This window comes from Phoca vitulina, unplaced genomic scaffold (assembly GCF_004348235.1).
Source record: "Phoca vitulina isolate PV1807 unplaced genomic scaffold, GSC_HSeal_1.0 scaffold10, whole genome shotgun sequence".
NCBI classification, from domain to species: Eukaryota; Metazoa; Chordata; class Mammalia; order Carnivora; family Phocidae; genus Phoca; species Phoca vitulina.
The window spans coordinates 45,765,288-45,793,108 of NW_022589713.1; the positions used below are offsets into that span (position 1 = coordinate 45,765,288).

General features: G+C 47.6%; 1 protein-coding gene and 1 pseudogene across 1 annotated transcript; one reads left to right on the forward strand and one right to left on the reverse strand.

Annotated features, from left to right (window-relative positions):
• Positions 1–161: 161 nt before the first annotated feature.
• Positions 162–27,821, reverse strand: SLC22A14 (solute carrier family 22 member 14). Its single transcript, XM_032409180.1, has 12 exons — positions 27,578–27,821; positions 12,763–13,278; positions 11,944–12,047; positions 11,586–11,740; positions 10,366–10,534; positions 5,366–5,484; positions 5,012–5,111; positions 4,540–4,754; positions 3,083–3,134; positions 2,845–2,976; positions 2,023–2,226; positions 162–479 (listed from the first exon to the last, which is right to left on the reverse strand). Exons 1-12 carry the CDS (start codon positions 27,629–27,631, stop codon positions 296–298), a joined length of 2,004 nt encoding a protein of 667 aa, XP_032265071.1. The 5' UTR covers positions 27,632–27,821; the 3' UTR covers positions 162–295.
• On the forward strand, positions 23,992–24,664 carry LOC116635207 (annotated as a pseudogene).

Genomic DNA, 27,821 nt, shown 5'->3' on the forward strand with positions numbered 1-27,821 from the left:
GACAGAAAGGACTCTAGGGAGACTGTTCGACCCATCCTCCTCCGGGCCTGGGTCTTTGGGCTCTCCACACACAGCCAATTTTGACCTCGCCATCTCAAGTCCAACATGGCACCTTTATTAGAATGAATCACACCCTAGCTCGCCCAGGAGGGGCCATTTTTGGATCTCGAGGGCTGGCCTTCGAGCAGGACTGACCTGCCCCCAAGCTGGATTGGGCGTGGAATTCGTGGCCTGGAGTGCACAGCCCCACACCCAGCCACTCAGCTCCCACCGAGATCATCTGGGGGCCTGGGGCTCAGTCATTCTGTGGGTCTGTTTCCTTTCCCCTGCCGTGCAAAGATGCGTTCTGCCAAGATGCACTGGAGAGAATGTCCAGGTCCGATTTCAGCATCGTGGAACTGAGAATGGTGTTCTTCATCACTTCCGCAGTCCCATCACCAGACACTACCTCCTTGGCGAACGGGTCCTCAGCCATGTTCCTGAGGAAGCCATTGGAGAACAAGTCATGAGCTGCATCTTCAGGAGCTAAGAAAAGCAGTACCTCCGAAGCCGCTGTAGCCAAGCCTGGCTCTGCATTCCTGAGAGGTGGGCTTTGTCACGTACCCGTGAGGGACCCTCACCTCCAGGACCGGCTGTGTGCCGTCTCCCAACAGCACCCAGACCCTTCACGCTCCTGCATCTTTGGGGGTCCATCTCTAGCATTTACTGAGCACTTGCCACATGCCAGAACTCTGCGCCACGCGCGTTATGTGGGCTTAATCCTGCCCAAAGCCCCACGAGAGAGAAAGGCTAGGCTACATGTCTCTGCTTCTCTATGCCTCAGTTTCTTCATCTGTAAAATGGGGGGTAGTGACAGGACCTATCTTGCACGTGGCTGTTGTGAGGACAATGTATGAAAAGGCATGTATGGAGCAGGACTTGACACACGGTAAAGGTTCAGTAAATGTTAGCTATTTTTATTACTCTGTTATCATTCCCTTTTGCAAATGAAGCAACTGAGTCTCTGAGGCATTAGGTAACTCCCCTGGGCACATGTTAGGAAGCGGTAGCAGAGACAGAAGTGCAGGCCCTCCGGCTCCAGAGTCTGTGTTCTTAGCGATTCTGCTGCATTGCATTCCCCCTCCCTAGACGGGGCTAACGCCTCTTCATCCTTCAAAGCCCTCCCCCAATGTCACTTCCTCTATGAAGCCTGCCCCAACTCCCTAAACTAAAGTTCCTCCCTCCAGGGCCTTCTATAGGTCCCGTGCATCCCTCCCTCAGAGCCCATTAGGGGAAAACTGTTGGCGCATCTCTCTCCCCATAAAATATCCCTTAAGACTGGAGACCTGCCAGCCCAGCCCGGGTACAATGCCTAGCACAGATGGTATCAGTAGAGTTTGAGGAGGGAGGCAAAGAGGAGAAGGATGGTGGGGAGGAGGGCAGAGGATGGCCAGAGGCAGCCACCCTGTGCTATGAGCACAGGGCACTGGAGGACATCAGGTAGGCTCTGCCTCTCACTGGTTCTCGGGTCCCCTCAGGTCCAGGGAGAGAGCGAGGGGCCACGTTGGCACAAACCCCAGAAGGCATGGTTCTGCCAATCATGAGGCCAGAAGTGCCCAAACGGGGCTCTGGGCTGCTGGAGCCTTGAGGTCAGAGTCATGAATCAAGACCGGGTCCTCTTTGAGAAGCTGAGAGTTCGGATAGGACAGGAGAGGTACTCGGAGAGCTGGTCCCCAGCCAGGCCCTGTGCCCTGGGAGGGAGAGAGCCCAGGCCATCTCCAGGGGCAGCACCCAGGCCAGAGAAGCAGCCAGAGGGGGAGGAAAGGAGAAGGCCTGGCCCAGGCTGGTCAGGAGAGCCAAAAGGACGGAAGCTGGCAGAGGCCAGGCTGCAGGGAGGAGGTAGGTGGTGACATCCAGGAGAGCTGGGGAGACAGCTGTAGACACAGAGCGGCCCTGGTGTCACAGGCCCCTCTGGCCAGCAGGCAGGGTGGACGGTGTCCAACACACTCTCAGGGGCCAGGGCCAGGGGCCTCGCCCACCTACCTTGTCTGCAGGAACCAGTGCTCCAGGTTATCAGGGAGAGCCTGATCTTGCGTTTCCGGTAGCAGGGAGCAGAGGAACAAGGCCAGGGTGGCTGAGACGCAGCAGAGACATATGGGTAGGAGGGTGAGTTTCTGGTGGCTGACCGCCAGGGATGAGATGGCTCCACCTGCCCAGGCCAGAGACACCAGCCCCAGACCTGTCGCCCTGGAAGGGGAGGTGAGAGCTCATCTAGGAGGCCTCCTGGGCCCAGAGGCTGGGTGGAGGTGGGGTAGAAGCAGCAGCTCCCCAAACCTCACATGCTCCAGTCTCCAGCCTGTCCCGACTCACCAAGCGCCCGCGGAGCATTTGGCTCCCCCCTGATCCAGGGCGGGCGGTTATTTCTTGGGGGCCTGCTCCACGGATCAGGAGCAGGAGAAGCGAAAGCCAGGGCACGGGTGGGTGCGCACGAGAAGACAGGGCAGTGGAGCTGGGCGGGGAGGGGGAGCCGCCACCCTGACCACGGGCTTCCCCCCCCCCCCCCCCCCCCCCCCTCCACGGAGCTACAGCCGGAGCCTCAGAGCAGCCCAGACACATTCAGACCCGCGCAGTGCAAGGCCGAGACCGTGCTCAGACTGCCTGGTTCTGCCATCTGCGGTCGGGCCTCCACCTGACTCTGTTGTCTGAGATAGCGCTAACGACGAAGTTTGGGGGGGTAATGGGGTGATCCAGGGAAACCACTCAGCGCGTGCCTGTCACCAGGTGCTCAGCCACTCTCACTGCCCGGAGCGCCTGGGTCCCGCGCCCTTGCCAAGCCCCCACGGCCCTGCCCGCCAGGCTGCCTACCTGAGGACAGTGGGCAGGAGCTCCGCGGTGTAGATGAAGAACATGGAGACTGAGGCCGCCAGGCTGAACTCTCCAAGCACGGCCATCACAATTATCATGGATTTCAGCTCTGTGGCCAGACAACGTGGCCACCTGAGTCTGGGGTGGGGGACGGGGGGCCACCCATCTGCTCTCCTTACATCCCTCCTGGAAGGCATCTGAGTAGTCCCCCCCCACCCCCCCACCCTCGTCCCCGGACCTGGTCAGCTGGTCAGCAGACTCAGGCCCAGCCAGGCCAGAAGTTAATATAACTGCAGTGGGAGAGTTGCTCACCCCTTGGCCTCTCAGCCCCCACACCTCTGCCTCCAGCCTCATTCTTGTCTTCCACATCCTCACCTGAGGCAGCTTCCCCTACCCCTGGCCTGCTCAGGGCCCTCCCACCTTCCCTCCCATCCTCCGCAAGGTGGAGGAAGCAGGGAACTGTGCACGGGGGCCCGGAAGTGTTCGGTCCCTAGAGCCAGGATCCCCAACGCTGGGCAGCCAGACTTGCGCATTGAGGGAGGAAGAGGAGGAAGAAAAGATCCAGGAAAGCCCATTCCTCCGGCTTGGTGCTCACTGCCCGGGGGAGCTGGCCGCTTGCAGCTCTTCCTCCATGAGCCTCTGCCGGGCCCCGCCGCTGCCCCACTCCCCACTCTGGCCCCAGCTTCTCTTGGCTCTGGGATGAAACTGGAGATCTAGCTTTATCTGTTGGGGATTCTACTCCTAGTTTCTCTCACACATTTGAGAGTTTTAAACATTTCTGTTTGACTCTGTATAGGCCCACTTTTTACAAAAGCTACCAAGCAACAGCAATTTAAGAATGTGTTTGTTGCCCCATTTTGTTTTAGCTGGTCCACACGGCCAGCATCTAGGAGAGGAAGGGTCCCAGGCAAGACACACATAATTCTAGCCCCCAGAGAACAGGAGGGCTCCCCTGGAGGCAGACCCCGGACCCGGCTTCCCTTCCCTGGCCCCAGCAGCCGAGGGGGCTCTCGTGGTTAGCGGTTCTGACGGAGAGAGCACTGACATCTTAATGTCCACATCCTCAGCCGGCCACTCTCTAGCCCTGTGACCTGGGGCATATTCATCGTCCCAGGGATCTTTGCAATTTTGAAAATATTGCTGCGCCTTCACCCCCCCACCCCCAGTTTGCTTGTCTAGTTCTGAGCTGAAGGGTACTGTGCCCTCCTGGGAAGGAGAGGCCTCCCTGTAAGAATGTTTCTGAGAGCTTAGCCCCCTGTTACACTCAATTTTCAGGGGGCAGGTTATTTTTTCCTGGTGAAGGTCCAGATAACAGGCATTTCCCAGTCAGAGGCTATTGATGAGAGGCAGGGCCTGGGGTACTAGTTGAAGGACTATCTGCAGGCATCTGTTAACCATCAGATCTGACGCGGGCTGGAAGAAGGCCACCCACTCCCCACACACAAGGAGGATTCCTCGGGACAGCACCCCCTCCTCTTCCAGGTTTCTGAGAGCTTCCAGAGCCCAGTCTCGGGACTCTCCCTTGAGGAGGGCAGCGCTCCAGTGACCGGCACCAGCTCAGGAGGGCAGGAGGGCCATGGGTGCCCCAGCTGACTCCCAGGGTGTCTTGTTGGCCAAACAGGGTAGGAGGAAGGAGTCTAAGGAAGCAGGAAGGCTGGGGGGACGGAGTGGCACCGAGGGGAGAGTGAGCCGTACCTGAGGGGAAGATAAGGACAAGCAAGCACATAAGGGAGCCTTGGAAGAGAGTCGCAATCAGGCTCCACTTCCTCCCCATCTGCTCAAGGAGAAAGATGCAGCAGAGCCGGGCGGGCACCTCCATGATGCCAGGAATCACTTGTGTGAAGTGGAGGTCCACGCCCAAATTCTTCAGCTTGAGGCTCAGCGTGAAATAGCTGTAACCCACAGTAAACCTGAAATGAAGCCAGGAGAGAGACACTCAGAGAGAGAGGGGAGGGGGGCGGAGATACAGCAGATAGGGCAGGAATAAAGGCAGAGGCAGAGGCGAGCAGAGCGGGGTGGGGATGGGGGACAGAAAGAAGCACAGAGCTCTGGACCTGTAGCCAAGCCAGCATCCTCTGGCCTTGCCCCCCTGCAGCCTGCCCATTCCCTCACCAGAGCTTCTGGCAGGTTCTGCTTGCAGTCCCTGCCGGCCAATCCCGGTACTCACCACACACAACCCATCACCAAGGTCACCTTGCGGAGGTGCTTATTGTTATAGAAGTCCAGGACAGAGGCCTTAGTCACCTTCTTCCCAGGCAGCTGCAGTTACAGGACAAGCAGGACCAGCCAGAGGCCAGACCGAGACCCCAGCTTGCTCCCCACCCCCACAGGACCTAACCCCCCCCCCCCCCCAAGTGCCAGCTTGGTCTCTGGCCTTCCGCAGGCAGGGTTCGATTTTGCTGTCACCATTCTCCTCGAGCGGTGGACTGGGGACAGCCTCTGGGCAGAGGTCTCCCGAAGAAGGAAGAGACTCCTCCACAGCCCCTGCCCCGGCCCCGCTCCAGGCCGAGGCCTCTTACCTTGTCCAGCAGACTTAAGGGAATGATCTTCTTGTTCACACTGGCCGCATAGCACAGCACCTGCTTGGCCTCCTCTAGCTTCCCTTTCATCAGCAGCCACCGCGGGGACTCCGGCACGATCCTGCATGGCCCACCCGCTCTTAGCCATCCTTCTAAGATGCCCCAGAGACCGCCAATGTGAGGTGACGTGGATGTTGGAGGCCTTGAAAGTGACCCTCCACCTCAAGGTGCCTCTGCCCCTTGCTGGCGGTCAGCCCTTCCCCAGGCCACACACAGCCCCCACTGCCGCTCAGGGTCACCCCAGGTCCTAGCTGCCTCTGCCCCAGCTGTAGCTTCTCCCCCCTCCGCTCCCTGCACACGCTTTCTACCCTTCTGTCTCAGGGCTCGGCCCCACCTGCCCAGACACGCTGAGGGCACCAATGCCCACCCCCTCTGTTAGGGCCCCATTCTCATGGTCGGCATTGCTCCTGTTCCCTCTCTGTCTCCTAACAGCCTGGAGGATATGGGGGACCCCAGGGCCTAGCCCCTGCCTGCGTGAATAGAGGTCCCCTCTGTCCCACCTTCTCCCCTGCCACATTGCCCACTGCCTCTGACCTTGGAATAACTCTGGTCCCTCGGTTCTTCCTGATCTTCCCAGGCAGCCAGAATCCACACAGGTGAACATTTAAAGCACTTATGAGGTGTCTGGGAATGTGCTTGGTGCTCTTACATATAAATCATCCAGTTTAATCCCTGCCCAACCCTGGACCTAGTATGATTATCCCCATTTTATTCCCAGCCTCAGGGGGTAAGGGCTTGCCCAAGGTCACAGAGGCAGAGCTGGTATGGACCTCAGGGCCCTGATTAGGCACTCTTTACAAACTATGCCATCAGCCCCTGCTGACTTCTTGCCCCCCCCCCCCCCCCCCAGATCCAGGCCCCTGCCTGAACTCCATGGCCAGCCGTGTAAACACATGCCCTTGACATTAGGGGCCATTTCATTCTCTCTGCCTGCCCCAGCTCCTGCCCTCCACTAGGGGCCATCAGACAGTCCCCCTGCCATCCTTCTCCACAGTAAGGCTGGGGAACTCTCCTAAAGAAAGTCACCCACCTGGGACTTCTTCAAAAAGATGGGAGATTGAGCACGTGCCCACTCTAAACTAGAGGAAAGAAAAAGGATCTCAACAAAGAGAGTGGGAGAGAGGATGGGTGGAAGAAAGATTTAACAAACATACACATAGCCCGGAAGTGGATGGAGCCAGGCCGGTGGCCACGAGGCAAGTCCCAACATGTAGCAAGGGGACCCTGAACACCCCAGTCCTCAGATACGGGACTCCAGTTCCCTCTGAGGTTTGCACCCAGAGCCTAGGGCAGGCTGAGGACAAACACAGGGGAACGGAGTGGAAGTCTCCGTGATGATGACAAGAGTCCCCGCTCCCAGTCCACTGGGGAACAAAGCAACCTGAGCCAGGCAACGCCCTGACTTTGGGATCCCTCAAAAAAAAGGCACCTGCCATTTGGTCACCCAGTGGTAGTGGTTCTCAAAGTGTGGTCAGCGGACCAGCAGCATCAGCATCTCCTGGGAGCTTGTTAGAAATGCAAATTTTGGGGCCCCACCCCAGTCCTGCTGATTGAGACCCTCTGGGGGCAGGGCCCAGTCATTGATGTTTTAACCAGCCCCCATGTGATTGATTCTGCCGCTCGTAGAAATTTGAGAGGCATTGCCCTACAAGATTGCCAGGCAATAAGCTTCTGTTCACAGTTTCCCATTAGCATCTTAGTAAGTTACTCTTAACGATGAAGGGATGACCAAAAAGCACCAAATGTTGAAAAAAAATAAAACAAAAAAACAACTTCTCAATGAAAAAGGGGCCAAAATAATCAAGCAGGAAAAAAAAAATTACCCCAGAGGACACAGGTAATGTAGGGAGCAAGAGGGAAAAAAAGAAAATTCTAACTTGTATCCCCAAAAACATTTGAGAATGTTTTGCAATTTTATTTTCATAATACAAATTTCAAATGCTATTGAGAAAATAATAAAATCAGAGAATGAGGAAGAGCAGTGTAACCGAACATGACATGGAAACTTTTGTCTTAGAATTTCAGCTGATGTCCCAAGGCCATTAAACAATGACTGATAACCTCACATTCTAAAGAGAGGTGTTACCACATTCAGGACAGGATTCACTAAAAATAATAATAAGGGGCGCCTGGGTGGCTCAGTCGGTTAAGCATCTGCCTTCAGCTCAGGTCATGATCCCAGGGTCCTGGGATTGAGCCCCGCATCGGGCTCCCTGCTCAGCAGGGAGCCTGCTTCTCCCTCTCCCTCTGCTGTTCCCCTGCTTGTGCTCTCTTGCAAATAAATAAATAAATAAATAAATAAATAAATAAATAAAATCTTTAAAATAATAATAATAAAAATACAAAACAGCCCAGTAGCCACCTCCCCCAGCCACCAAGTCAGGCCGGAAATTTCCAGTTCGTGACAGTGAGACTCTCTTCCCTTCCCCAGGTTGTTTTCATTTATTCAAGCCTGGTGAAGGAGACCACCTTTGAGAAAGGGAGTCTGCCCTCCCACTCTTTGCCTGGAGCTTACTGATTCAGAAATGAGGGGGCTGCCTTGTACTGCAGGCAGTCATTTACAGGGAGAGTTCATTCACATGCCCTCAAGTTGGAGGATCTATGCAAACCCAGAGATGGGGGACCCCCCTTCCCCTGGATATGATCAGACAGGAAGTTGGTGGGAGACACGCACAATGGCAGGCTGGGGAATGGGGATGGTGAGAGTCTTTTTGGCCAAGTGGATCTTGCTATCTTGAAGCACCCCATGTGCTAGGGCAAGGAGACCTCTGCAGAAAGAGGCTATGGGTGCATTGCCAGAGACAGAGTGTGGAGAGGTCATAAAGACAGTGCCTGGAGCATTAGGAAACACCAAGTGGACCCCTGAAGACCCACACATGGGCCCCGAAGGCACCTGCCTCCGAATATCTGCCCTACAGAGGACACTGACCACCGATAACAGCCCCTGTTGCGCACTTGTCTCTTTTCTCTGATGCTCTATCCCCTGCCTAGGACCTGGAAGATCAGAGCAGATAGACAAAGGAGGAAGGGCAAAGGTCAGAACACTAGCCTGAGCTGGTTAGCCCCCAGGGAGAAGCTGTGAACTAGATGTAAGATCAAGTTTTAAATTGAACTAGACTGGATTTTTTAATGCCTCAAAGTGAGTCTGAATGACCAAAATGAGATTTTTTTCTTACAATTAAGAATGACTGTAAAGAGGGGGCGCCTGAGTGGCTCAGTCGGTTAAGCATCTGATTCTTGATTTCAGTTCAGGTCATGATCTTGGGGTCCTGGGATCAAACCCCACATTGGGCTCAGCCCAGACTCTGCTTGAGACTCTCTCTCCCCTCTGCCCCTCCCCCCACTCACTTGCTCTCTCTTTCTAAAGTAAAATCTTTTTTTTAAACTTTATTTTTTTTAAAGATTTTATTTATTTATTTGTCAGAGAGAGAGAGAGAGAGCATAAGCAGGGGGATGGGCAGGGAGAGGGAGAAGCAGGCTCCCTGCCGAGCTAGGAGCCCGACGAGGAACTTGATCCCAGGACCCTGGGATCATGACCTGAGCAGAAGGCAGACGCTTAACCGACTGAGCCACCCAGGTGCCCCAATAAATAAAATCTTTGAAAAAAAAAAGAAAAACAAATTGACTGTGAAGAGATGGAACCTGCCCAAGATATTGTCAAGTGTCAGTGAAGGAACAGCTGACAGGACATGTCTGAAGAAAAATGTGCCCCATTCAAGGAGCCGTCTACTCACAGAATGTAGAACTATGTAGGCATTTACCAGAAGAAAGAGCTAAGAGTCCACAGTGTGACAGCTTCTGGGGAAGGAACTGGGGGAGCTGAGGGGAGCTGAAATTGTTGACTTATTTTTCACCACAAACCTTTTGGTATTACTTAGTCTTTAACCACATGCGTTTATTGCTTTTTAAAAATGTTTTAAGGTCAAGCCACGAAACACTATTTCCTAGCTGCCATGACAGAGTCATGCCACCTGGCATCAGCTGGCCCCGGTACACACTTGGGAATGTCAATGACTGCCAAAGATGGTCGCCAACTTTGGAATTTGGAAGGTCTCCAAGCCACCTACATGCTCTCCCTCTTAACCGGTAACTCCACCTCTTACAATCCGTGTTGTGTATGGTGCAGTGGGTAAAATTCAGAGCCACACAGGCTGAGTCAAATCCCAGGTCTGCCACTTTGTAGCTGTGTGGCCTTGGGCAAGTTATTTTGATCCTCTGAAGCTTCAGTTCTCCTCTCACCCCCACCCCTTCAGCCCCCAGGACATGAGACTCACATCCTTCTTTCAGGGTTGAAAAGATTAAACATGATGATGTCAAGGTGAAACCTGATCCTTTCTCTACACCTTAACCAGGTGATTTCTGTCTTTTCCTCTCACTCTCTATCTGCCTTCTCTTCCCTCCCTCTCCCATCACACGTGTCCCTTCCTAGCTTGGGGGTCTCAGGTTCCTGTCTTTGACTCCCCACCATTCAGAACACCACATACCCTGACCTGACCACATACCCTGACTGTCTTGGCTGCCAACCATGTCATCACTTTCCCCCTGCCCACCTCAGCCCAGCACTGTGGCAAGAGTCGTCTCCTGGAAGGCTCCATTTTTCAGCCCCTTCTCCTTCCTCAAACCCCTGCCACTCCACTGAAGCCAGCTCAAGGTCCCCAAGGCCAGGGGACTCTTCCCCAGCAACACCCTTCTTGCCTTCAACCCTGCCTTTCAACACTTTGCCTTCTGATTTTTCTGACTACTTCTCTGACATCTCTTTGAGCGTCTCCTCTGATGGGGATTAATGTTAGGGTTCCAAAGGCTCTGCCCTGGGCTCTTTCTCATTTCATCCACATGCATTTTCTCCAAGGGAAATTTCCACCCACTCCACCCCTTCAAGGACCCTCCACCCCTCAACTTCCAGCCCATCAGACCTGTCACTGCGCACGTCCTGTTTGCTCACCAGATGTAGGAGATGAGGGGGAACACAGGTGCCCCACCCACCAGAAACAGCAACCGCCAGTGGGGAAGGCTGTAGGCAAGCCCGGTCAGGAACAGGATTCCCACAGAGAAAAAGCAGTGTTCCAGGATGATGGCGTGGGCCCGGTGCTGGCCCATTAGCCACTCAGTGGCTGTGCGGAGGCCAAGAGGACAAAATCATGGTCAGCTCGGGATCCCTGGGGCTACCCCAGCACCCAGCCTTCTGAGATGCCCCAGTCCCTGCTTGGGACAGTTCAACCTGGGTGAAGTTTCGACAGTACTTCAAAGCCAAGCAGGATGCCTCTGTGCCCCCAGGACACACCCTAGGCCCCTTGCCTGAACTTCCAATCGCACATAGAGCCTCCAGTCCCTTCTCAACCTAACTGCTCCCTCTCAACGCCTCCTGCCTGACCACGTGTCTCTCTCGCAGAAATGGCCCATTTCGGCGCACAACTCCTCACAGGTGGCCTGACACGTGGTGGGGCAAGGAGTCTGTGTCCTTATCTTTGTTCTTAGTGCTTCAGGGCTTTGGCCATCTAGGCCTAGGGCTCTGTGAAGAAGCCAGTTCCCTCGGACAAGCTCCAAGGAGAAGAGGTCTCTTGCCAGGGAACCCTGAGCTCACCAGGCCATGGCAGCTGTAAGCGGAATGAGTGTATGGGCACTTGGGGCTTTCACGTCCCACAGGCCTGGGATGAAATCCCAACTCCTCCATGTAACTGTTGTGTGGCCCTGAGCAAGTTGGTTAACTTCCTGAGGCTCAAGTATCCTTCTCTGCTAAAGGGATAATAGAAGAGTACATCACGATGAAATGACACAGTACATGTAAAGGGTTTAGCAGCTGGCCCGGGCCTTCTGAAGGTCTCAGTAAATATAAGCCATGTGGGGGGGACGCCAGAGGTATGACGGGGGAATGTGCGGGGTACGAGGCGGCTAGGATGGAGGATGAGGGTGGAAGGGCAGTCTGAGCACAGACTCTCCAGCAACCCCAGGACGATCCGTGGGGAAGCTCCCTCCACGGCCAGCCTCGACTGGGCCTCAACCCTATTAGTCCTGCGGGCTCCCCGTAGGTACGCGCCAGCCCCGCCCCCACGCTCGCCCCTCCCCCGCGGTGCACCCCCGAGGCCCCGCCCCCTGCGCGCCTCCGGCCCCGCCCGCGCCCCGCCTCCCGCCTCCCCCACCCCTCTCCCGACCGCTGGGCCTCACCTAAACACACGCTGCTGATGGCGTAGCACACGAGGGCCTGGGACACGGCGAAGCGGAAGAACAGGTACTGGTGAAAGCTGTTGACGAAGGCTGTCCCGAAGCCGAAGATAGCCAGCCCCAGCAGCGACATCAGGATGGTGGGGTAGCGGCCCAGCCTGCGGGCGTCCAAGGCAGGCTGCGCCAAGCGCGCGGACCTCCGTGGCTGGCCCGGCCCGACACCCGGGGCCGGTCCTGAGCCGTGCGTAGGCCTCCAGAGTGCCCCTACCCTGGCCTCCCCCAGCTTGAGACTCTAGCTCTGAATGCCCACGAGGAGGAGGCAGGGGCTTCCAGGGACCAGAGGGAACTCCGGGACACTCACTTGTCACTTACGAACCCAAAGATGAGGGACCCTATTAGGAGGCCGGCTGTGAACATGGTCTGCACGCCTTCCGTGTCCCGGTCCTTGCCACACACCAAGTCAAACTGGGGGTTTTACGCAGGATTGGCTACAGGCCTCTACCCAGGGTCAGCCTTCTGGGTCCAGGGACTGAGCCTACACCCCTCCACCACTACCACCCCCCCCCCACCCAGGGTGGACCTTTAGGCAGAAGGGGCCTGGGACAGGAACAGGCAGCTGTGCATGTGCCCATCCTGCATCTGGCAGACCCTGGGAGCGAGGCCTGGAGAGAGGGGACCAGAGGCCCATGCCAAAATGGGGAATAGGTAAAAATGTAACTGAGCAAAGTCTGGAATCACTGAAGACCCTTTCCCAAATACAGATGTTGGGCCCCAGCCTAGAGATTCAAATTGGGCAGGTCTGTGCAGTGAAGGGCCCAGGTTACAGCGCTGGCTGAGAAACCCTGTAAGAGGTACCTGATCAAAGCTGCTGCTTTCCCCAGTTCTCTATCTTGTGTGAGTTCAGAGGGCAGAGCGACAACTACGGAGCAATCCCCTAGACAGACTGCCCGCTGACATTTGCCTTGACATTCAAGTCAGCTCTAGCTTCCTGGCTAAGACAGGTGAGGCCAGGCCTAGACAACTGGGATCCTACATTTCTGCCGTGGCTCTGCCTCTGCAAGGTCACCTTGGACCAGTTGCTTCCCCTCCCCGAGCCTCAGTTTCCCCACCTGTTCAGTGAGGGTGAGGGCACGTCTCTGGGGCTGTGGGGTAGCTATAGACAACTCAGGAGAAGGCACACCTCATTGACCAGTGATCGCTTCTTGGTCTCAGGATAGATCCACCCATCTTGGCATGACTCTGTGTAGTTGAGGCCAAATTGGATAATAGATTCCAGATCCCAGGCCACAGGCAAGTACCTGAGGCATGTCTGGAAACTGCCATTGGGTTCTCGGGGCAGGGTCAGGTTCAACTGCTGAGCCTCTGACAGGTTGGGGTCCACTGCCAGTATCCAGCTGGTATTGCAATAAGGCTTCTGGGCTGTGAACATGAAGATGTCTGCAAACATGAAGAAGGCCAACAGGATGTTGGGGATGAAGGTGAGGGCCACCAGCCTCTGCTGGAATGTGCCAAACTCCCCCACCACATCCAGGATGTTGGCAAACTTGTCATTCTGCTGGGCTTCCGTAGCCCTCAACCTGCGTAACAGCATCTCCAGAGACGGGGACTGGGTGTGTTCTGGTGCCTCAAGCTGGTTCAAGTTCATGGACGGATAGTGGGATCTGCACTTTACCTTGCAGTTGCTTTCTGTTGCCACCTGTTCAAAGAAAGGATGCAGCTCAGTCTCTGCTGACACCACTTCTCAGACATCAGAGACTGGCCTGGGAGCCACTAACCGGAAGTTTGGATTCCAGCCTCGATGTTCTCGTAGTTCCCTCCTTCGCTTCTGAAGTTTCTTACTTAACAATTTGTTCCCCATGGGGCCCACCCACCCCTGATTTTCAGGGCAATTAGGATTTTGTAAATGTTTTAGAAAATGCTATGCTTCCAGTGTCATGAATAAGTTCCGAGGAGGTTTCTCTCCCACAGCTTCCCACAACTGAAACCTTGGTTACACAGACAGGCAGGCGCTGCTAGTCTTGCAAAAGGTAGGAGAGATCTCCAGGGGAAATTCTTCAAAAAAACAAACAACGCGCCCCCCCCCCCCCCCCCCCCCCCCCCCCCCCCCCGCCGAATATCTGGATCAGGAGTAGCCAGGTGACCACAGAAGTCGGGAGCCAGGCCTGGGGCACCAAAATGGTAGAGTGGCATAGAGCATCATAGAGCTTAACTGGAAAGGCCGGTACAGGAGAGGCGGGGAAGGAGATAGCAATACTGACTAGAAGGATATTAAGCAGATCAAGCAAAGAGTTCAAAATGAAAGATTCTGAAAGTTGTGAGAAGGCAATCCATTCTGAGTAAACAGAAACAAGAACCAACAGCTCCTGACTGCAGGTGTTGGAACTGTCAGATGCAGAGTTTCTAGAACCACTATCATACAAACTTTTCAAAGACCCGAAAGTCGTAATTACAAGATGAACTAATGACAAGAAGGGGCAAAAAGAAGTTTTTGGAGGGAAGACACTGAAGTTCTAGAAGAAATGGAAACACTAATAAGAAAAAAACCGAGTCAGATTTGATACAGAGAATTAGCACATTGGAACACACAGCCGAAATGTGAAAGAAAGGCAAAGAGACTCGGGAGATACAAGGTTTACCATGCATCCAGTTGGAGACCCAGGGGGAGAAATGGAGAAGCAAGATTTAAAGAGATAAAAGCAACGCATTTTCTAAAAACTTGGAAAACAGGAATCCGTAGACTCAGGAAGCAGCATATCCCAAGCAGGGTCCATAAAAAAGAAACCCACGGCTATACACATTGTAATAAAGCTGCAGAACATCGGTGACAAAGGTCTTCAAAAACATCTAGAGAGAAGACAGATCACTGACAAATGAGAGGTGTTCACAGTCTTCTGTTAAGAAACAAGAGTTGATAAGCAACAAGGAAACCAGAAGAGAGTGAAAATCTTTGGAAAAAAAGAAAATAATAGCTGATCTAGAATTGTTGACTTAGCAAAATTATCTGTCAAGAACTAGGGTAAAATAAAGACAGTTATAGCTAGTCAGAATTTGAGGGAGCATTCTTGTAAGAGACCTGATTTAATGGAGTTTCTAAAGAATAAGGAGGAGGGGGGCGCCTGGGTGGCTCAGTTGTTAAGGGTCTGCCTTCGGCTCAGGTCATGATCCCAGGGTCCTGGGATCAAGCCCCACATTGGGCTTCCTGCTCGGCAGGAAGCCTGCTTCTCCCTCCCACTCCCCCTGCTCGTGTTCCTGCTCTCGCTATCTCTCTCTCGGTCAAATAAATAAAATCTTAAAAAAAAAAAAAAAAAGAAGAAGGAGGAAAACTATCTCAGGAGGACAGCCTCAGATGCCAACAATGAGCAATCAAACATGGTAAACATGTAAGCAAATCCAACTATTGATTGTATTAAATAATAAAAATCCTGTCCATTTGTGGGGGGAAAAAAAGATTAATGATGGGCAACAGTAATGTATGTCAGCAGGGGGACAATCTGAGCCAATCCTACAACCTTTCTATTGTTTAGGGTGTAGGACAGAAAAACCAAGAGTTCAAAGGTACATTTGCATGATAAAATTTCAAGGACAACCATTCCAGTGATATACCTAGAGAACAGTAGTGGGAAAAGGTAGACTGAAGGGAAAAACAAATAGAAACCCTCAATCCAAAAGAAGTCAAGGAAAGAAAAAAATGAAAAGAAACAAAAAGCAGATGACAATAATTGAGATTAGAGAAATGAGACACGGTACATTGATTATCACTAGTTAAAAGAGATGGTTGGATTGAGCCTTTTAATTATTGATTGATTTATAGAGCAGGGGGAGGGGCAGAGGGAGAGGGAGAATCTCAAGCAGATTCCCTACTGAGTGTGGAGCTGGACGTGGGGCTCCATCTGACGACCCTGAGATCATGACCTGAGCTGAAATCATGAGTTGGACACCTAACCGACTGAGCCACCCAGGTGCCCCATGGATTAAGCCTTTTAAAAGTTTACAGAGGATGGCCAGTAATTTCCAGTTCTCCCAGAACACATCCAGTTCACGTCCCTTGTGCTGGTGTAATGACTCATGGTGTCCCCTTACCCTCTCATAAGAGTTTTGATTTGCATGACAATTTGGTCACCCTGTAAGAAGGCACATTTAAAACAGAAGCATGAAAGGCTGATGGTAGGAGGATGGAAAAAGTTCTATTAGACAAGGTGCCTGGGTGGCTCAGTGGGTCAAGCGTCTGCCTTCGGCTCAGGTCATGATCTCAGGGTCCTGGGATTTAGTCCAGCACCAGGCTCCCGGCTCAGCGGGGAGTCTGCTTCTCCCTCTGCCCCTCCCCCAGCTTGTGCTCTCTCTGTCTCTCTCTCAATTAAATAAATAAAATCTTCTAAAAAAAAGTTCTATTAGGCAAACAGTCATCAAAAGAAAGCTGATTTAGCCATATTAGTACCAGACAAAAAGATAAAGTATCACTTGGAATAGAGAGATTCATTATCTAGAGATAAAAGTTCAGTACACCACAAATGTTAATTTTAACTATATATGAACCTGACAAATGTCTTCAAATATATAAAATAATAATGGGTATAACTAACAAGAGAAATTGACAGCTCTGATATTATAATGAGAAATTTCAGTGTATCTATTCCAAGGAGTCAAAAATACAAAAACTTAGCAAAGATCAAGATTATTTGAATAACACAATTAATGAGCTTTTTCTAATGGTCATTTGTAAAATTCGGCATCTAACCACTAGAGAATACACATTTTTCTTATGCCTATACTTAGAGCATTTATAAAACTTTATCATGTACCAGGCAAGAAACCAAGACTCAGCAAATTTCAAAGAAGAGTCAGAAATTGTCTTTTGACTACCACGCAATTAAATTAGAAGTCTCTAACAAACGGCTTAATAGCTTAATTTAGAATTCTTGTGTATGTCACATACATTTGTAATACAGTTGTAGTTATTTGTCAGTCTGCCTTCCATCCCGGGATCCCTTGGTCTCCTAAATGATTTTTTAAAAATTTGTATATGTTAAAGTTCACTCTTTGCTCTCTAAAATCCTATGGGTTTTGAAAAATGCATAGGGTCATGTATCCACTAGGACATCACAGAGTACCATACAGGAATTTCAGTGCCCTAAAACAATTTTCTGTGTTCTACCTATTAAACCCTTCTCCTTCCTCTCGCACCCCTGGCAACCACTGGCCTTTTTACTGTATATCTTACCTTTTCCAGAATGTTATATAGCTGGAATCGTACAGTATATAGCTTTTCAGACTGGCTCCTTTCACTTAGCAATATGCACTTTAAGGGTCTTCCATAATTTTTGATGGCTTGATAGCTCTTTTTTTAATCACCGAATAATATTCTACTGTATTCACTTGCCACAGTTTATTCATTCACCTATTGAAGAACATTTTGGTTGTTTCTAGTGTTTGGCAATTGTGAATAAAGCTGCTGAACATTTGCATGCAGGTTTTTGTGTGAACATATTTTCAAATCATTTGGGTAAATACCTAGGAACATGGGAGCTGGGTCATATGGTAAAACTATGTTTAGCTTTGTAAGAAACTGCCAAACTTTCTTCCAAAGTGGCTCTCCCATTTTCCACTGCCACCAGCAATGAGTGAAAATGTTTGTTTGTCTGCATCCTTATCAGCAAATGGTGTTGTCAGTTTATTGGGTTTTAGTTATTTTATTTTATTTTATTTTTATTTTTGAAGATTTATTTATTTATTTATTTATTTATTTATTTATTTATTTGACAGAGAGAGAGAGAGAGCAGAAGTAGGCAGAACGGGAGGGAGAAGCAGGCTCCCTGCTGAGCAGAGAGCTTGATGATCCCAGGACCATGGCATCATGACCTGAGCCAAAGGCAGACACTTAACCCACTGAGCCACCCAGGTGTCCCGGATTTTAGTCCTTTTTTTTTTTTTAATTAATTAATTTATTTATTTATTTATTTATTTATTTAAAGATTTATTTATTTATTTATTTGACAGAGAGAGACACAGCGAGAGAGGGAACACAAGGGGGGAGTGGGAGAGAGAGAAGCAGGCTTCCCACAGAGCAGGGAGCCCGATGTGGGGCTCGATCCCAGGACCCTGGGATCATGACCTGAGCCGAAGGCAGACGCTTAACGACTGAGCCACCCAGGCGTCCCCGCGGATTTTAGTCCTTTTAATGGATATGTAGTGTTAGCTCATTTTTTTCATTCTTTTAAACTGTGATTCCCTAATGACAAATAATGTTGAGCATCTTTTCATATGTTTATTTGTCTCTGGTGAATTATCTCTTTGCTCACTTTTAATTTGGGATGTTTGTTTTCTTATTGTTGAGTTTTGAGTTCTTTGTATATTTTGGATACAAGTCTTTTTATTAGATATATGTTTTGCAAATATTTTCTTCAGCCTGTGGCTTGCCTTTTTAGTCTCTTAACAGCACCTTTTGCAGAGCAGAAGTTTTTGATGTTAATAAAGTCTAACTTAACAGTTTTTTTTTTCTTTCATAGATTCTGTTTTCAGTGTTGTATCTAAAAATTCATTGACAAACCCAAGGTCACATAGATTTTCTCCTATATTTTCCTCTCGAAGATGTATAGTTTTGTGTTTTACATTTAGGCCTATGATCCACTTTGAATTCGTTTTTGTAAAGGGTATAAAATCTACGTTTAGATTAACTTTTTTTGCCTATGGACATTCAATGATTACAGTACATTCAATCATTACAGAAAAGACTATCCTTTCTCCATTGAATTGCCTTTGCATATTTGATCAGTTGACTGTATGTGGGTCTACTTCTGGGCTCTATCTGTTCCATGGCTGTATGTGTCTATTCTATTGCCAATACCATGCCATTTTGATTATGGTAGCTTTATATAGTTAAGTCTCTAAATCAGGTAGTGTGAGTCCTCCAACTTTGTTTTTCTTCACTATTGTGCTGATTCTCCTAGGTCTTTTGCTTTTCCATTTGAACTTTAGAATCAGCTTGTTGATATCTACAAAATAGGAGTCTATATATTTTTTTAAGATTTTATTTTTAGTAATCTCTGCACCCAACATGGGGCTTGAACATACAACCCCAAGATCAAGAGTCACATGCTCCACTGACAGAGCCAGCCAGGTGCCCCTAGCTTGCTGGGTTTTTTTGTTTGTTTGTTTTTTTAAGATTTATTTATTTATTTTGGGGAGGGCGAGTGCAAGCAAGGGTAGGGGTAGAGGGAGAGGGAGAGGAAGAAAATCTCAAGCAGATTCTCTGCTAAGCACAGAGCCAGACACGGAGCTCAATCTCATGACCCCAAGATCATGACCTGAGCCGAAATCAAGAGATGGACACTCAACTGACTGAGCCACTGAGGCACACCCTTCTAGCTTGCTTTATTTTTTATTGAGATTTGTATTGAACCTATAGGTCAGGTTAGGAAGAACTGACATCTTAATAATAATACCCGGTCTTCTGATCCATGAAGATGGAATACATATATTTTTTTAAGTTTTATAAATATGTACATATAAGATTTAAAAAATTTGTGAATAGCCCAGAAGTCAAAAAAGAGATCATAATGGAAATTTTAATATATTTATAAATGAGTCATAATGAGTGATAACATACTAAAACTTGTGGGTGATATAAAAGGTGGTGCTCTGTGGGAAATCTATAGCTTTAACTACTTTATAATAGAAAATCTGAAAGACTGAAAATATAATAATAGAAAATAGAAAGACTTTATAATAGAAAATAGAAAGACTGAAAATAAATAAGATGCCCATGACAAAAAGTGGGAAAAACAATAGAATAAACCCAAATAAGTAAAGGAAGGAGATAATAAAGTTAAGACAGAAATAAATAGAATTCAAAAATATAATAAGAGAATCAACAAAGTCCAAAATTGGTTCTTTAAGCAGATGAGTAAGTTAGACACACCCCTGGTGAAATTAAATAAAACATTTAAAAACAAAGTACAATTAAGTCTTTTATATATGCAAAAAGGAATATAAAGACACAGGAAGATTAAAAATATTAACTAAATGCTAACATCAACTTTATGTCAATGAATTTGAAACTTAGATGAATTAAATTCCTAAAACAAAATGAATCCAATGAACTCAAGAATAAATAGAAAGCCTTACAAGTTCTACAATGATGAAAGAAATGAAAGTAGGGGCGCCTGGGTAGCTCAGTCAGTTAGGTGTCTGACCCCTGATTTCGGTTCAGGTCATGATCTCAGAGTCTTGGGATGGAGCCCCACATCAGATTCTGTGCTCAATGAGGAGTCTGCTTGAGATTCTCTCTCTCCCTCTCCCTCTGCACAGCACCCCCATCTCTCTCTTTCTATATAATAATAATATAAAATAAAATAAAAATAAATTTTAAAAAAGAAAGAAATGAAAGCAGAAATTAAGAACCTTTTCACAAAGAAAACACCAGACCCAAAATGTTCTATGGGATGTCTACCAAACTTTTATGTAACAGATTATCCCAGTGTATACAATTGTTTTTCAGGGAATAAGAAGAGAGAAACTTCCCAATCATTCTAACTTCAATAACAAAACTAGAGAACTATTGTACAACAATGGAAATTATAGATCCCTTTAATTCATAAAAATAGTTGTAAATGCTCTAAGTACAATGTTAGTAAATCAAATTTGATACTGTATAAAGAGGAAAAATATACCACAGTCAAGTCAGTTTTAAACTAGGAATGCAAAGATGATTTTACTATTAGAAAATACAGGGGTGCCTGAGTGGTTCAGTCGTTAAGCGTCTGCCTTCAGCTCAGGTCATGATCCCGGGGTCCTGGGATCGAGCCCCGCATCAGGCTCCCTGCTCAGTGGGAAGCCTGCTTCTCCCTCTCCCACTCCCCCTGCTTGTGTTCCCTCTCTCACTGTGTCTCTCTCTGTCAAATAAATAAATAAAATCTTAAAAAAAAAAAAAATACATAAATCCTGTATAAGTAGAGAAAAGCCATATGATCATGTTTAGAGATGCAGGAAATGCATTTGATAAATTCAACACTGATTCATGGTTTTTTGTAAATCCTCGAAAAAAATTACAATTTCTTTGATCCAACAAAGGGAATCTACCCCCCCTCCAAATATCCTAAAATGGGGAAACATTAGAATTATTCCCTTTGAAAATGAGAAGACAAAAGTGTCCACAATCACCTATTCAACATTGTACTAGCAGCCCTAGGCAGTGCCATGAGATAAAGAGAAATTAAAAGCATAAAGATTGGAAAGAAGAAAATAAAACCCCAAAGAATCTACAAATAATTAGAAACAAAAGGAGAAATTAGCAAACTAGCTGAGTATAATGTGAATATATGAAAGTCAATTACATGCCTGAAAACCTAAAGCCATTCAATTTGTAAAAATAAACCATTTAATGGGAAAATGTTCAAGTTCACTTGAAATTAGAGAAATGCAAATTATAACAATACTAAGAACATTTTTTACCTATCAGGTTGGCAAAAATTAAAAACTATGACAACACAATTTGTTGGTGACACCGTGAAGAAACAAATTCCCATTGTTGATGGGAATGCAAATTGGTACAAACCCTCTGAAGGACAATTTAGCAATACCTAATATGCAGGAGAGTTAACCCAGCTGCCCTGAGTTGCTTAAATCTTGCACATTCTCATAGGACCTGCGTGTGAGACTGGTCTTCAGCTGGCTTCTGGGAATGGAGCCCTGTGCTACAAACTGGTAAGAGTATTTTGCATGCTTGGAACTTTGAACCACGTTGTACTGGCCTATCTATGTGGTTTGTGCCTTATGGGGAACATCTCCTTCTTTCCTAAGGTCTGAAATTGAGTCATGAAGTTACAGTAACTGCAGTTAATCAGGAAGGTACTTTGTGCCTATGTGACCAACCCCTGTCCCCCGCCCCCAGGGGCATTAAAAACCCTCAACTCAGGCTCAGGGAAGGTTCCCTGGCAGAAAAAAAACTTGACTTATGTTGCTACTGTTCATCGCTGGGGGAGTAAGGGCGTGCTGTGTAATTCTGCTGAAGAGTACTGTTGGAAGCTGGTGCCTGGTTCCCCTAGACTCCACCCCAAGCATCTTTCTCCTTTATTGACCTTGCTTTGTATCCTTCCACTGTAATAAATTTTAGTGGTGAGTATAACAATTTCTGAGGCCTGTGAGTGCATCTAGTGAATCCCAGAACTGGGAGTGGTCTTGGAGACCACTGAAACACTTGACAGAATTACATACGCACTAACTTTTTGGCTCAGCAATCCCACTTCTAGGAATTTACCCTGAAGATACACTTTCATCAATAAGAAAATACAAAGGCACAAGATTATTCACTGCAGCATTGATGGTATTGCAAAATATTAGGAACAATCTAAATGTCCATACATAGGAGAGTGGTTGAATAAAAGATAGTACATCTGCCCAATGGAATATTATGCAGCTGAAAAAAAAAAAAAAAAAAAGAGGAAAATTTCTATGAACTGATATGGAATGATTTCCAGGCCACACTGGTGAGTGAGAAAAGCAATATGTTCAAGAATATATATAGTATGCTACCTTTCATATAATAAAGGGAGCTATAAGGTATATATGCTCATTTGTGGGGAAAAAATACAGGACAGGTAAGTCACAGGCTAATGAGATTGGTTATCTATGAGAGGGAGTGGGTGCAAACAGGTGATGGGAGTAAAGGAATGAGGGGGAGTGATGGAAGTATAGCTTCTCTAAGTATAGCTTTTTGTATTCTGACCCTTGGAACCATAGCATGTTTCACATACACCCCCCTCCTCAAATAAATAATTAAAATTAATCAGGACAAGGCAAAAATCCAAATGGCAAACTTAAGTGTATTATAAATAAACGTCGTAACCACCTTGAAGGGGACAGAGAAGAAAAGAACTAGCCTAAGTAACTTTGGAAAATAATATGTTGATGATATAAAGCTGAAGATAAGAATTGTACAAAAATGTATTCTAGTTAGTGCATCTGTTTGTCATGGGGACAATGAATTTGCAATTCTGAAACTTTATGTACATGCTGGAGTTAAGCAAATAACTGTATTGTAGATAATAAGAGCTAGATTTCTGTTAGAGAGAAGAGTTACAACCAAGGACAGGGGAAGACTAGAATGAAGACCATGGTGTTGGATTGGAATCAAAGGTACCAGTATGAACTCATGACTTCAGACACATATGGGGAGATAGAGAGATGCTGGATATGTATTTTCTAGCCCTGCACACTGAGATGGCCCACAAGCAGTGAACCTCATAGCAATGATCACACCTAGTACTCAGATCTTGGTTTCTAAGTAAAAGAATGAGGGTTCTTTGGAGAAGTGGTTGATCCCAGGACTGGAGCAGGAAAAATGCAAGATGTGGGGGAGGGGGAGAGATGTTTTGTGCTGCCATAAAGTAAGGAAGTGGCCCTGAAAATGACAGGGGCATGTCAGAAGGACATAGAAGCCAACCAGAAGTTTTGGGGAAGTCCCCCAAAACCAAACCTGGGACAATTTTAGCAACAAAATAAATAATGATAGTAATAGATTATAACCTATAAACTAAATATACCTGAGTCCATGCTGATAAAATAGTTAACAGGAGAAAAGGGACGGCTCTTCCTTACTGTAGAATTCTACATTAATAATATAGAAGGAATGATGGAAATAGAAAATCACCATTTGGCAAGCACCAGAGTTGTAATCACTGCAGGCAAGAATCATTGATGGTGGCTCAGTTGGTTAAGCGACTGCCTTCGGCTCAGGTCATGATCCTGAAGTCCCAGGATCGAGTCCCACATCAGACTCCCTGCTCAGCAGGGAGTCTGCTTCTCCCTCTGACCCTCCCCCCTCTCGTGCTCTCTCACTCTCTCTCTCTCAAATTAAAAAAAAAAAAAAAAGACTCATTGATGGATATATAAAACTAGAGGATGAACATATGAGAAACAGATATTTGCAGAGTCTCAAAATATCTCCCCATATGATACTTACCAATTACAAAGGGGAAAACAATAACTTTCTAATGAAGAAATTTGGCAGACACCACTTCAAACAAGTGATCAAAGTTAAAATCACCGGTAACGGGACATGTTGACATCAGGTACCCCTTGATACCACGCGCTAAGAAGGGTATATCGGGGCGCCTGGGTGGCTCAGTCAGACCGTTAGCTCAGGTCATGACACCAGGATCCTGGGATCGAGTCCCACATTGGGCCCTCTGCCTCCTGCTCTGCCTACTTGTGCTCTTTCTCTGTCAAATAAATAAATAAAATCTTCAAAAAAAAAAAAGTCAAATTTTGAGTTTTTTAAAAAAAGAAGGGTATATCATCACTTCTTGCCAAAAATGCATAATGTTGATACAATCATAAGAAAACACCAAACAAATTTAGGAACATTCTACAAAATAACTAGCTAGTACTTTGCAAAAGTGTCAAAGCATGAAAAATGAAGCTGATTTTTTCTAGGTTGGAGGAGACTAGGAAGACAACTGAATGCAGTGTGGGACCAGCCCTGACTCCGGGGAAGGAGCCAGGAGCAGCCCAGTCGCTTGCTGCCTCCCAGCGAGCAGCTCCCCTGCCTGGAGGTTAGGGGGTGATGGGTGCCAATGGCTCTATCGATTATGGCCTTAAAAGGGCCTAGAATGAAGCCACCAACTTTTACTGTGTTGGGATCCTTGTCAGCTTTGGGCTCTTCATGTGTGCCAAAAGGAATAAAAAGAAAATTATGAGGGTATCCAGTGTGCCACCAGAGCAGAAACTTCATTAGAGCCCAACTTTTATGACACGATAAGCAAAATTCAATTAAGATAGCAACTGGAGGGCGCCTGGGTGGCTCAGTCGTTAAGCGTCTGCCTTCGGCTCAGGTCATGATCTCGGGGTCCTGGGATCGAGCCCCGCATCGGGCTCCCTGCTCGGCGGGGAGCCTGCTTCTCCCTCTCCCACTTCCCCTGCTTGTGTTCCCTCTCTCGCTGTCTCCCTCTCTGTCAAATAAATAAATAAATAAATAAACTTAAAAAAAAAAAAAAAGATAGCGACTGGAAATGTATTCCATTTCCAGGAAGTCTCGCTATCAGCAGCCATTAAACCAAGATAACAATATGCGGCTCTCGTTGGAATGAAATCTCAAAAAATGAGCGATATAAGTAATTGTTGTTAAACAACACGGTAGCAAACTCCTAATTCTACTAAATCATGAATAGCATTTTTAAAAAACTCTGTCTCCATAGAATCATTTATTTGTGACTTTTCCCTAGTGTGTGTGTGTGTGTGTTTGTTTCATTTTGCTGTTTAAAATTGCATGTCAGGGGGCGCCTGGGTGGCTCAGTCGTTAAGTGTCTGCCTTCGGCTCAGGTCATGATCCCAGGGTTCTGGGATCGAGCCCCGCATCGGGCTCCCTGCTCGGCGGGAAGCCTGCTTCTCCCTCTCCCGCTCCCCCCGCTTGTGTTCCCTCTCTCGCTGTGTCTCTGTCAAATAAATAAAATCTTAAAAAAAAAAAAAATTGCATGTCACTGGTGCTTGGCTGGCTCAGTCGGTAGAGCATGCAACTCTTGATCTTGGGGTCGTGAGCTCAAACCCCACATTGCCCATAGAGCTACTCTAAAAAAAAATAACAATAAAAATAAATAAATTTCATCTCTTACTCATTTGTTACACAAATTTAAAAAATGGCTTAAGAAGCCTGAACACATGGGGGCGCCTGGGTGACTCAGTCAGTTAAGCCTCCCACCCTTGATTTCAGCTCAGGTCATGATCTCAGGGTTGTGAGATCCAGCCCTGCATTGAGCTCCACACTGGGCATGGAGCCTGCTTAAGATTCTCTCTCTCACTCTCCCTCTGCCCCTTCCTCCCTCCCTCAAGAAAAAAAACTTACAAAAATATGTTGAGAAAGCAAAATACGTGGAGAGATATCTAATGGCCATGAATAAAAATTGTCAACTCTTTCCCATATTGATCTCTAGGTTCAGTAGAATTCCAGTCAAAATCCAAAAGGTACTTTTGTGAAATTTCTCAAGATGATTGCAAAATATGGAAGAATAAAGGGCATGAATACCTAAGACAATTCTGAAGAATCATAGAGAGGAATGATTTGTCCTGCCAGATATCAAAATTTATTATAAAGTTACATTCATTAAAGACACAGTGGTAACAGTTCATGAATAGCTAAATAGAAAGCCCAGAAATAGATCTATACAAACAAAAGTTTGGAAGGAAAAAGAGAGCAGCATGACTGATCAGAAATGGAAGAAAAATGCTTCACATCATAAACAAAAATTCCAGCCCTCTTAAGGACTCAAGAACAAAACTTTTAGTAGAAAATATAAGGAATATATGTTTTACTTTCAGGTGAGAATTTTTTAAAGATTTTATTTATTTGTCAGAGAGAGAGAGAGAGAGAGAGAGAGCCCAAGCAGGGGGGAGGGGCAGAGGGAGAAGCAGGCTCCCCACTGAACAAAGAGCCCAATGCAGGACTCGATCCCAGGACCCTGGGATCATGGCCCGAGTTGAAGGCAGACCCTTAACTGACTGAGCCACCTAGGCATCCCTTGGGTGAGGATTTCTTAATCAAGACACAAAAGCTATGCTATTTTATGCTAACCATAAAGTTGTTAAATGATAAATTGACTACTTGCAGATGAAAATTAAAAAAAAAAAAAAAGCCACAACTGGGAGAATAAGTTTGCGAACACATATTACTGGGGGAAAAAAATGAGAATCAAGAATAAAGAACCTTACAGGGGCGCCTGGGTGGCTCAGTTGGTTAAGCAACTGCCTTCAGCTCAGGTCATGATCCTGGAGTCCCAGGATCGAGTCCCACATCGGGCTCCCTGCTCAGCAGGGAGTCTGCTTCTCCCTCTGACCCTCTCCCCTCTCATGCTCTCTCTCACACTCTCTCTCTCTCAAATAAAAAAATAAAATCTTTAAAAAAAAAAAAAAGAGTAAAGAACCTTACAAATCAATTATAAAAAGACAATAGAAAACTGGGTGAGAGATATGAATGGGCATTTCAAGAACAGAAAATTCCTGTGGCACACAAACATGAACAAATGTTTGGCTTCTTTAATAATGAGAGAAATGCAAATCAGGGCCATAATGAGATATTTACACTCATTTGCTTGACAAGATTAGGAAGTCTGACAATACCAAGTCATCACTTCTGGCAGGATTATTCCTAGTTCCACTTGGAAAAGCAATCTGGCATTGTCTTATACAGTTGAATATTTGCATACCTTATGACCCAGCAATTCTACTTCTAGGTATATACCTTGGGGAAACATTTTTACATACGATCCAGGAATGGACAGCAAAATGTTCATGATAACACACATCAAATATGAAAAAAAAGAGCACAAATGCCCATTAACAGAACAATGGATAAAGTGTAGTATATTTAAATAATGGAATACAATACAACAATGAAAATGAATACACTTTAGCTATATCCATTAGGACTTGACCATCGTGGGCTTTAAAGATAGAGGGGATCAGCAGCCAAGCAAAGTGGGCAGCCCGTAGAAGCTGGAAAAGGTAAGAAAATGAATTCTCCTCTAGAGCCTCCAGAAAGGAATGCAGCCCTACTGACAGTTTGATTTTAGCCTAGTAAGACCCATTTTGGACTTCTGACCTCCAGAACCAGAAGGTAACAGATTTGTGGGAAGTGACTGTGTTTGTAGTAACTTGCTGTAGCAGCTATCAGGAACCAATACAGTGTGTATGCGTGGAAGGCTGGAGGGGGTGGCGGTAGATAGAGACCTCCCACATAGGGAACTTCACTCTCCTCACAGAGTTGGCTTTCAGGCCTGGAGCCAGCTGAACTAGCCTTCTCCTGCCGGGTCCCCTTCAGTGTGCCCCTCACGGGGCCCTGCCCGTCTGCAAGGCTCTGGAGCATTTGTTTCCTCTGCTGACCCCAAAGGTCCCCTGCCAGGGGGGCAGGCCCCAGGCAGTCGGTTCTGCGTACAAAAGAGGCCCAGGAAAGGGAGGTAAAGCCGGGAGCAGCACTTGATCTGAGGGCAGGAAATGGCCAAATACCATACCTGAGAACTCGCATTTCCTGTGAGGGCAGCCTGCTCCTTCCACAGACTTCGCATAGCTGAACAGGCCCCAGCAGGCTCCTGTCCACATCTGTGCTGAGAACACAGGCCCACAGTTGCCAGGTGTCATCATAATTGCCACCTTCCACACCCCCCCAGTCCCTCCTCCCTGGAGACAGAACCACAAGCCAAAGCCAGGGCCCACCTGACCACAATCCAGGCCCAGCTAGACCCTTGGAAGCAGAAC